We start from the raw sequence: 12,255 nt of genomic DNA, 5'->3' as shown, positions 1-12,255 counted from the left end.
CACCACGGTCTGTTCCACCACTGGCTGTGAACAGGGCACATACACCACAGTCTGTAAACAGGACACATACATCACAGCCTGTAAACAAGGCACATATATGATGGTCCGTAAACAGGGCACATACACCACGGTCTGTTCCACCACTGGCTGTAAACAAGGCACATACACCACAGTCTGTAAACAGGACACATACATCACAGCCTGTAAACAAGGCACATATATGATGGTCCGTAAACAGGGCACATACAACATGGTCCGTAAAGAGGGCACATACATCATGGTCTGTAAATAGGGCACATACACCACGGGTTGTAAACAGGACCCATACACCACAGTCCTTAAACAGGGCGCATGCACCACGGACTATAAACAAGGCACATACACCACGATCTGTAAACAGGACACATACACTACGGTTTGTGAACAGGGCACATACACCACGGTCTGTTCCACAACTGGCTGTAAACAGGGCACATACACCACGGGCTGTAAACATAGTCTGTTACACCATGGTCTGTCAACAGGACACATACATCATGGTCTGTTAACAGGGCACATGCACCACGGGCTGTAAATAGGACACATACACCATAGTCTGTGTCACCATAGGCTATAAACAAGAGACATACACCATGGTCAGTTACACCACAGGTTGTAAACAAGACACACACATCACGGTCTATAAACAGGATACATACACCACGGTCGGTAAACAGGGCACATACACCACGGTCGGTAAACAGGACACATATACCACAGTCTGTTACACCATGGTCTGTAAACAGGACACATACATCATGGTCTGTAAACAGGGCACATGCACCACGGGCTGAAATTAGGACACATACACCATAGTCTGTTACACCATGGGCTGTAAACAAGAGACGTACACCATGGTCAGTTACACCACAGGCTGTAAACAGGACACACACATCACGGTCTATAAACAGGACACATACACCACGGTCAGTAAACAGAACACATACACCACGGTCGGTAAACAGGACACATACACCACGTTCTGTAAACAGGACACATACATCACGGTCTGTAAACAGGGCACATACACCACGGGTTGTAAACAGGAGACATACATCACGGTCTGTAAACAGGACAGAGACACCACGTTCTGTAAACAGGACACAAAAATAAGGTCTGGAACTAGAGGGCATAGTTTTAGAATAAGGGGTGAGCATCTTTAGAGAAAGTTGAAGAAAAAGGTGTTTACTCATAGGGTTGCAAATCTTTGCAATTCTCTACCCCAGAGAGCTGTGGATGTTCAGTTGTTGATTATATTCACGGCTGAGATAGATAGATTTTTGTATACAAAGGAAATCAAGGGATGTGAGGATAGGGCAGGAAAGTGGAGTTGGGGTAGAAGATCAGCCATGATCTTATTGAATGGTAAAGCAGGCTCGAGGGGCCGTATTGCCTACTCCAGCATATTTGTCTTATTTTATTTATATTTGAAGAACCAAAAGCCTGCTCCCCGAACCCCAGCTGGTAGTTTGAACTGAAAGTTGCTGCCTTGGCGGTGAACACCTTTAAAACGAGCAGAATGAATGTCTGCTCAGGAAAGGTTCTGAGGATTATGAAGATAACTACAGATATGATAACGAAATAATGTAAGTTACCTAATGATTCCAGGATAGTTCGAAATTCCATTCGTGTTCTGTCGCAAAGTAAGCACCTCAGAGCCGCATTCATTGACGAGCTGAGCCTCGGCACAAAATGCATAAATCAAGTCATGTCATTGTTGAAACTCCCGATTGTTAACCTTTGTCTTTCAGATGGCATCTGTCCTTTCGTTACATCTATTTTAGTGTGTTTTTGTGAAATGGCCAAATCTGTCACCCATGGCACATCTGGAACATATCCCAGTTACCAACTGCAAATTTGTACGGGAAGTGGATTGTTAGGTGTGTCAGCTGTGGTTCAGTGGGTAGCACACTTGCCTTTGATTCAAAAGGTCGTGGTTCAAGTTTCACTCCAGGGAATTGAGCATAAATTTCTGGGCTGGCACTCCCGAGCAATGCTGAGGTAGCGCTACATTGTCAGAGGTGACGTCTTTCGGATGAGACGTTATATCGAGGCGCCGTCTGCTCTCTCGGGTGGACATAAAAGAGCCAAGTCACTATTTCGAAGAAGTGCATGAGTTATTCTTGGTGTCCTGCCCAATATTTCGCCCTCAATCAACATCATAATCTGGTCGTCAGCACATTGCTATTCGTGGGAGTTTGCTGTGCACAAATTGTGACTGTGCACAAATTACAACAGTGACAACACTCGCAAATTGCTTCCTTGGCTATAAAGCGCATTGAGAAGTCCTCAGGTCGTGCAAGACGTTAAATAAATGCAAATCTTTATTTCTTTACGTATTCACATGGCCACCTTCGCCCTAATGCAAAATGGCATATTTGTTATACCTTATCAGCCGATGCATTTGAACGCAATTAAATCAAGCTCATACATGGAAACAACAATAAGGCAAAGAATGTTGATCTCCTTCTCTATGCGATTCCCTTCAGTGTTGCATTATTGTGGACTGTAATCACCTTGCTGGCATATGGAATCAACCAAGCATTATTTTTTGTCAGTAGACAATTTCTTCTGTATGTCGTACTCACCAGCAAAATAAAGCTGATAGAACTATGGTCTAGAAATTCTGCTATGGCAGTATGACAAAATGTGCGAATGTGATTGGGAGCCCGTTTTAGAATTTACTCGAATTGTTTTCAATTATTTCAATGGAAAATAATCGGGTGAGATTAGAAAACGGGCTGCTGATTCGATAACAGCGGCATCTTTCTATGGCCCAAGACAAATTATACACCTTTGTAATGCAGTAATGCAGTTAATGCAGTTTCCACTAATCTCTACAAAACGCGCAATCTCACACTGAAGGCACAAGACAGGAGTTGAAATTTTGCCTCATCTCTGATTGCAGTTCCAAAAATATGGTGCTAGTTTCTGAAGGTGCTCTCTATTTCAGTCTATTGTTGGAGGGTTAGTCACGTTCTTCATTGGCCAGCAGTGGATGATTTGGAGGCGGAGGTCAGCTGGAAAATATATTTTCTCTTCCTCCCTAGCCGCAGAAATGTTTCTCTACAAGCACATGTGGACCCAGGTAGCAGAGTGCATCAAGGCCAAGAGCATCTTCCCCAGGAGATGGTCATAAAGTAGGAAAGAGTTAAATGACCTGGTCAGCGTTGATAAGGTAATACTCATAACTCCTGTCCGCAGAAACTAATATTGTCTGAAGCCCCATCACCCACAATCCTTCCCTCCCCGATTAATACAATTCTCCTCCATTCATTGCTACACACTTGAACGCATCACCGTCTGATCCTAATGCCAAACTCTGCACGGTCTAGTCTCCCCTCTATTACTGCCTTCAGCTCGTTATCCCTCTGCCATTGTTGATACACCTGCACCACAACTCCATCGTGAGAAGTAGATCCTGAAAGCACATCACCAGTCTCCCAATCACACTTTCCTTTCATACCGGGTATGGTCGCGATCAATAGTAGATAAAATGTGAACGCAGAGACATTGAGATCCTCTCCCTAATTAAGGAGGACGTCATGCAAATCATGGCGAGTGCAGAGGCTGAAGCATGTAGTCTGCGGGGTTCATGGTGACATCTGCCCATTCTCAAGGGAATATAACCCTCACTCACTATGTAATTGTTTGCAGCAGCCGCTCATCTGCCTCTGCTTATATAAACATATAACCAGAGAAAATAGGTGCAGGAGTATGCCAATCGTCCCTCCGAGCCTGCACCGCCATTCAATACGATGATGGCTGATCATTCACCTCAGTACCCCTTTCTTGTTTTCCCTCCTTACCCCTTTATCTCTTGGCCGTAAGGGACATAACAAATTCCCTTTTGAATATATCCAATGAACTGGCATTCACAACTCTCTGCGGTACGGAATTGCACTGGTTAGCAACTCTCTGAGTAAAGATGTTTCTCCTCATCTCAGTCCTAAATGGTTTACCACTTATCCTTCGACTGTGTCCCCTGGTTCTGGAGTTCCCCAACATCAGGAACATTCTTCTTGCATCTAACCTGTCCAGTCCCTTCACAATTTTATATATTTCTATGAAACCCCCTTTCATCCTTCTAAACTTCTGAGAATGAAGGCGCAGTCGATCCAGTCTCTCCTCATATGCCAGTCCTGCCATCCCAGGAATCAGTTTGATGAACCTTCGCTGCACTCCCTCAATAACAAGAACGTCCTTCCTCGGATTAGGATAACAAAACTGAACACAGTATTCCAGGTGAGCCCTCACCAAGGCCCTGTACAACTGCAGTAAGACGTCCCTGCTCCTATACTCAAATCCCCTAGCTATAAAGGCCAACAAACCATTTGCAATAGTTAGGAAAGACATTAGCTTGGATGATGTGGAATCTATAAGGGTAGAGCTGCAGAACACCAAAGGGCAAAAAACGTTAGTAGGAGTTGTGTACAGACCTCCAAACAGTAATAGGGATGTTGGGGAGGGCTTCAAACAGGAAATTGGGGTGCATGCAATAAAGGTGTAGCAGTTATAATGGGTGACTTTAATATGCACATAGATTGGGCTAGCCAAACTGGAAGCAATACGGTGGAGGAGGATTTCCTAGAGTGCATAAGGAATGGTTTTCTAGACCAATATGTTGAGGAAGCAACTAGCGGGGGAAGCCATCTTAGACTGGGTGTTGTGTAATGAGAGATGATTAATTAGCAATCTCTTTGTGCGAGGCCCCTTGGGGAAGAGTGACCATAATATGGTGGAATTCTGCATTAGGATGGAGAATGAAACAGTAAATTCAGAGACCATGGTCCAGAACTTAAAGAAGGGTAACTTTGAAGGTATGAGGCGTTAATTGGCTAGGATAGATTGGCGAATGATACTTAGGGGGTTGATTGTGGATGGGCAATGGCAGGCATTTAGAGACCGCATGGATGAATTACAACAATTGTACATTCCTGTCTGGCGTAAAAATAAAAAAGGGAAGGTGGCTCAACCGTGGCTATCAAGGGAAATCAGGGATAGTATTAAAGCCAAGGAAGTGGCATACAAATTGGCCAGAAATAGCAGCGAACCTGGGGACTGGGAGAAATTTAGAACTCAGCAGAGGAGGACAAAGGGTTTGATTAGGGCAGGGAAAATGGAGTACGAGAAGAAGCTTGCAGGCAACATTAAGGCGGATTGCAAAAGTTTCTATAGGTATGTAAAGAGAAAAAGGTTAGTAAAGACAAACGTAGGTCCCCTGCAGTCAGAATCAGGTGAAGTCATAACGGGGAACAAAGAAATGGCAGACCAATTGAACAAGTACTTTGGTTCGGTATTCACTAAGGAGGATACAAACAAACTTCCGGATATAAAAGGGGTCAGAGGGTCCAGTAAGGAGGGGGAACTGAGGGAAATCTTTATTAGTCGGGAAATTGTGTTGGGGAAATTGATGGGATTGAAGGCCGATAAATCCCCAGGGCCTGATGGACTGCATCCCCGAGTACTTAAGGAGGTGGCCTTGGAAATAGCGGATGCATTGACAGTCATTTTCCAACATTCCATTGATTCTGGATCAGTTCCGATGGAATGGAGGGTAGCCAATGTAAAACCCACATTTTAAAAAAGGAGGGAGAGATAAAACAGGGAATTATAGACCGGTCAGCCTGACCTCAGTAGTGGGTAAAATGATGGAATCAATCATTAAGGATGTCATAGCAGTGCATCTGGAAAATGGTGACATGGTAGGTCCAAGTCAGCATGGATTTGTGAAAGGGAAATCATGCTTGACAAATATTCTGGAATTTTTTGAGGATGTTTCCAGTAAAGTGGACAAAGGAGAACCAGTTGATGTGGTATATTTGGACTTTCAGAAGGCTTTCGACAAGGTCCCACACAAGAGATTAATGTGCAAAGTTAAAGCACATGGGATTGGGGGTAGTGTGCTGACGTGGATTGAGAACTGGTTGTCAGACAGGAAGCAAAGAGTAGGAGTAAACGGGTACTTTTCAGAATGGCAGGCAGTGACTAGTGGGGTACCACAAGGTTCTGTGCTGGGGCCCCAGCTGCTTACATTGTACATTAATGATTTAGACGAGGGGATTAAATGCAGTATCTCCAAATTTGCGGATGACACTAAGTTGGGTGGCAGTGTGAGCTGCGAGGAGGATGCTATTAGGCTGCAGAGTGACTTGGATAGGTTAGGTGAGTGGGCAAATGCATGGCAGATGAAGTATAATGTGGATAAATGTGAGGTTATCCAATTTGGTGGTAAAAACAGATTAGGAAAAGGGAAGGTGCAACGAGACCTGGGCGTCATGGTACATCAGTCATTGAAGGTTAGCATGCAGGTACAGCAGGCGGTTAAGAAAGCAAATGGCATGTTGGCCTTCACAGCGAGGGGATTTGAATACAGGGGCAGGGAGGTGTTGCTACAGTTGTACAGGGGTGAGGTGTTATTAAGCGTGAGATTGCAATGTGGCTTGCATTCTCCACTGATCATACAGCTCACCTTTATCACTGATTAATGAAGAGGTGCACTAATTTATTTGAAAGGTACAGCTAATTATAGCGGTTACATAACCTTCACTCTCACTGGAGAATTGGCTCATATATAAATCAAACATCTTTCGATGCTTTGCCTCGCTTCTACAACTCCGGCTTTGAGCAGAACATGGGACCACAGGCTCTTGAGATAGAGATTTTCTATCCGATTCTTGCACTTATTGGTGTTCCTGGTAAGATTTTGTAAACCATACCTAATTTCCGTATACCATTGTTTTTCCTATGTTACAAAAGTGCATCATTGGCTGTATAACGGATTGAGTCATGTGGTGGTCATCAAAGCCGCTATATAAATGCAAGTCTTTATTTCTTAACTGCAATATTACATCCCTTTGTGATTTTTATTTTTGTTGATGTAAATGCACCTTCACACCTGGGGTAGTACCGTGTAGGATTGAATCACATGCCCGTCGAAGCGACAGCATGTTTTTTGTCCCCATTTATTTTAACTGGAACGGAAATCGATCGGTTCTACCTCATTGATTGGGCGGTCAGCCTCGCCTCGTTACTACGCAGGTTGTGAAGTTGAAACAGGAACATTTGGCATTTACTTGTCAGCTTTGGCTCAATGGTAGCACTCTCGTACTCCGAGTCCAGAAGATCTTGGCTTCCGATCCCACTTCAGTGACCAGAATTCATTTTTTAAGCTAATATTTACATGCAGTAGTGAAGCAGCATTGCACTGTCACAGTGCCATCTGTTACATAAGATATTAGCAAATAGGTGGGTCTGGAAGTTAATCTCGAGCGATGGCGCAAAATGAGCAGTATAGAATTGGCACACATTATATACAGCACCTGATATTCAGTTGCTTTGCAATTAAGCCAGCTTGCCCACCTGACAAGTTACGTTAAAAATGCACCAATTTAGTAGTTCATGTTTGCAAATCTTAACGGTCCTATAAGAAAATTCCTAATGGAAGGATTTTCTCGAAGAACATTACCTCGACTTTTTATTAGGCACTTTGCAGCTTTGTGAATTCAATATCGAGTTCAACAATTTCAGATCATAAACTCTGCGCCATTTTTTTTACATTGCAGCCGTTGATGACTCAGTCATTACTATTTGCACCTCTGTTAGACTCATCCTTTGTTACTTTTCTTATCCCATTAAATCTTCTTTTCCTTTGTAATATCATAACGTGTATCATTTGATCTCTCCTAACTTCTGCACTATCAGGCATTCCCATTTATGCTTTCCCACCATCCCCCTTTCCCTGCCCCTGCTTAAAATCTGTTACGTCTCTAAACTTTTCCAGTTCTGTCGAAAGGTCACTGACCTGAGATGATAACTCGGTTTCTCCCTCCACAAATGCTGCCTAACCTGCTGTGTATTTCCAGTATTGAATGTTATTTATTAGCTCTAGTTTAAAATGGGCGATGTTGAATTGGCCGCCATTGACATAGCATTCCTAAGATTCCCGTTCAATGACTTTCGCAGAAAATAAAAGCAGGCGTGTTACTCATTGTGTGGGCAATTTGATATCACTGTTTTACATACTCACACAAAGTTAAAATTAACAATCATACCTCCATGTCTCGCGAATTCTAACCTTTTGGATTCTAATGGGGTGATAGTGAACATCTCTGCTGAATGCTTTGCTAAGTTTCCTGTTTTTCAATTCCTTTCAGCGAACCTGATGTCAATTTTGATTCTTTTCCAAGGAAAGTGTGGACTTTCCATAGGGATTGCTCGTTATATGATGGCCATGGCTGTGGGAGACATAATGGTTCTCATCTTTAATGTTATTGTGAGTCAAATAATTAAGTTTCATTTCCCAGATTCATTATTGAATTACACTTACGTGTGTCGTTTCAGTACCTTCATGCAAGGGCTTAGCATTCAACTTTCCATCTGGTTCACAATGTCATTCACCTTTGACCGCTTCATCGCCATTCGTTGCCAGAAACTGAAGTCAACATATTGCACTGAAAGAACGGCCACGGTGGTCTTGATAACCGTATGTGTGCTTAACATTTTCATCAATGTTCCCATGTTTTTCCGCTATGCGTCCTATCATATTGTTAACAAGATACCATGGGGCTGCCGTACCGTAACAGGATACTTCAGTTTACCAGCATGGAAAGCTCACAAATGGATTACCAACCTCTCAAGCACATTACTTCCAATCCCTTTGCTTTTGCTGTTAAATTCTCTTACTGCCAGGCACATCCTATTGGCAAATAGGACCCGCAGAGCCCTGAAGAGGCGCAGCAATGGACATAGCAGCAGTGACCCGGAGATAAGGAGCCGAAGAACTTCCATAATTCTGCTCTTCGCCATCTCGGGGAGCTTTTTTGTGCTGTCGGCGCCAATTACTGTAATAGACATATGTGTCGGTGTCACAGAGACAGTTACTTTCCAAGGTTCAAACTCCCTTTATTTGGCAGTTAGAATTACATTTCTGTTGATGTGCACGACTTCCTGTACAAACACCTGCATTTATGCAATGACCCAGAGGAGATTCAGAGCAGAAATCAAGATTGTGTTGAAATATCCGTATACTTTCATTATTAAATATTTTCAATAATTTTTACAGATGAAATCAAACCAAAGTGAATTATCCGTCGTTTCACATGCAAATTTGGTCAATTCCAAGTTAAAGTCTTGTTGCCCCACGCATTATGGCTTGCAACAGCCCACTTGGTTTATGAACTCCTCGAAGAATCTGAACACTCCGAACAGCTTGTGAATGCACAGACATCCCTTCAGAATCTCTGGTCACTCTTGTTTATCATAGACACGAAGGAACACAGAAAATAGGTGCAGGAGTAGGCCATTAGGGCATTCAAGTCTCCACCACCATCTAGTATGATCATCCACCGTAAGGGATATAGCAGGCGAAGAGCAGACAGATAGGTGTTCAGAATGCAATGCTGAAGTTACTGAACTAATCAGTATATGGAGAGTCTGAGGAATCATTGCCTATGTATGTAACACTTGCTTATGGAGGTATAGCACAGTTACAACGCATTAAAATTGTATGGTTAACCTTCGTAACACTTAAAACAGCGAAAGTCAGCAGTTGCAAATTTTGATTAGAAGTCTCGAGGAAGGGATAAGAAAGCCAGTATTTTGCGAACAGTTATTTCAGATGACATATAGACTGTGGCAAAGTGCAATTCATTGAACAACAAAATTAACATATGATGGGAGATGGACAATTGCATGTACCACTCAGAGCCAGACTGATAAGAGTCGACAAATCAATGTAACTCCGCTGATAGCAATAGACCTATCGATGATTTTATATGAGGGTAGCTCCTCTCCAAAACCTCGATAAATTTTACTCGAAACTGCTTGTATTTTGAAGGTTCCACGATTGAACCCTCCCTTGCATTTGCTCAAACTAAAGCTGGTTGAACCTAAGGTTTCGTTCCTTTAATTCTGTGATCATTATATAGAGGACAAAGGGTGAGGTGCCGATTACTTATATCTGGTAGTCTGCTGCGAGGAAGATAAAACTTCTGTTTACCCCAACAATTGGCACTGTGAGCAGGGTACAGACCCTCCAACCTGGATGATGTCACAGCTAGCAATGGCAGTGAATATGTTTCTGTACCACCTCCAGCTGCAGTTTTGACAGGAAAGGAGGCAATCTGTATAAAGTACTAGACGGGGGTAACCTGGAGAACAAATTATAGCAAACCATGGAAGGACGAAAACCAAGATTGGGGATAGGCGTATTGCCTGAAAAAGAAGGAATGCCACCTAAAAAGGGGGGTGGGACCCTAGGATGTTGATGAAAACTGGCCAATGTGATAAAATGAAGACCAAGGGGGTCTCTGAGATATGAACCAAAAAGGTCCTGGGTATAAATGCTAGCGGGAATAGATAAAAATAAAATGGACACTTCCATTCAGAGTAACCAGATTAGGGAGGCAAGCAGTATTGTTAGTCTGGCTGGACGTTAGATGGGTCTAAAGGCTTGGAAACATTACATGGAATCTGGTAGAGGGGTAAACTTACCCAGGCGAAAAAGTGTTTGCGATTAATTTGCTGAAAAAATATAGGATAAGCTGTTTTGAATGAAAATTTCGTGTGAATATCTGTCTTTAAGTGAAAGGGTTCATGTGGAAGCTTTCTTGCCTGTTGAATTAGCGCTGGAAAAAACATTGAATTCACAATGGACACCTTGTTTTGATCAAAAGATAAAATGCAACCTTGAAACTAGACTGCTAAAAGGAAAACAAATTGAATGTCCAATTGGGGGAAAAAGTGTTTGCGATTGTCTTATGTAGTTTAAATTAACAAATTGAAGGTTAATTAACCAATGAAAACCACAGTGAAATCTCAGCTTTGTTTCAAAGTGTGAATCTGGGAAAAGAGATAAAAGACACTCTATGTTGATAATGATTTTAAATTACGAGAAAATTTCACTGCAGTAATGGAGATTTAAATTTCGGGTTTGAAAACCTTTTCTAAATGGAGGGTGCTTATTGAGGAAAAGTACCGAACACTCTAATCAAGCAGGAGAGAGTTTTGAAAATAACAAGGGGAAAAGATCTACGTTATGCGAACTCAGCAAAGGAAGGGGAAAAATGGGAAGGTCGTGGCCCCGGCGCATTCCAGAGGAGCCTACTAAAATGACACCACGTGTATGTCCATATAGGTAGAACCAACGTGATAAGCTTGATGTCCAGATGCTGGTGGTGGAAGGGAATGAGTAGCGATATAGAGGACTGTTGTAGAAGGTGCATGACATGTGCAAAATACAACTCTGGTGAAAGTAAAGGTCAGAATGGGACACCAGCCCCGACCGAAAGAACCCTGGGAAAGCTTGCAGATAGATTTTACTGGACCATTACCCAGCAACAAGGAGACGACATATTGCCTCGTTATAATAGACCAGTTTACGAAGTGTGTAGAAACTTTTGCCACTGGAAATTGTTCAGCAAAAACCGTGGCCAGGATCCCAGCAGAAGAAATACCCCAATGTAGAATGCCACTACAGCTGGACGCAGATCAAGGTGCACACTTCATAGGGAAGATAATGAATCAGGCCTGCACTTTACTAGGGATCAGGCAAAAATATCCCATATGATCCAGAATCTTCCAGATTGGGGCAACGAATGAATAGGACCTTAAACACGACCCTAGTCGAGGCAATCAAAGAGGCTGGAAAAGGATGGGTAGACAGGTCACCCCGGGTACTGATGAAGCTCAGGGCAACCCCGAGTCGGACATCAGGACTGACACCCTTTGAACTAATGATTGGAAGGGCAATGAGACTGTCAGAAGTCTTGGTTACAGGTAGCGATGAAGCAGGACTTCATCAAGACAGGAAATGGACGTTTGTGATGGAACTCTATAAGCAGTTACATGATTTAAAAGCACAGGTTGGAAATCAGCAAGTAATCAAGGGCTTTGAGAACGAAACTAAGGAACAGAAGATACAAATACCCCAAAGGGACCAATCAGGTGATGGTGTGTATAGTAAGGGGCATTTGCGCCTGCATAGTTATAAGAGGTATCTGCAAGTGGAAACACTGGACCCAGTTAAAGAAGCATGGTCACTATCTAACCGGTGACGACCGGGATATATTTTTTTTCAGGAGTCTGGTGCTCGTGGGAACAACGTGGAGTAATGCAGCCTCATATCAAGGACAGCAGCCTGAGGGACAGCATTACCTCTATTAAAGGACTCCGGCGACATTAGTTGTGATAAAGAATCAAAAACACTGATGGTGA

The 12,255-nt window shown here is 43.0% G+C and overlaps 1 protein-coding gene across 1 annotated transcript; it reads left to right on the top strand.

The window, feature by feature from the left end:
• The first annotated feature begins 6,673 nt into the window (after positions 1-6,673).
• On the top strand, positions 6,674-9,094 carry LOC139230414 (probable G-protein coupled receptor 139). Its single transcript, XM_070862251.1, has 2 exons — positions 6,674-6,737; positions 8,229-9,094. Exons 1-2 carry the CDS (start codon positions 6,674-6,676, stop codon positions 9,092-9,094), a joined length of 930 nt encoding a protein of 309 aa, XP_070718352.1.
• Positions 9,095-12,255: the final 3,161 nt, after the last annotated feature.

The sequence above is a fragment of the Pristiophorus japonicus genome, chromosome 19 (assembly GCF_044704955.1).
Source record: "Pristiophorus japonicus isolate sPriJap1 chromosome 19, sPriJap1.hap1, whole genome shotgun sequence".
Taxonomy (NCBI): Eukaryota; Metazoa; Chordata; class Chondrichthyes; family Pristiophoridae; genus Pristiophorus; species Pristiophorus japonicus.
The sequence above is the reverse complement of the archived record's forward strand: the minus strand, read 5'-3'. Positions and strand labels throughout refer to the sequence as shown.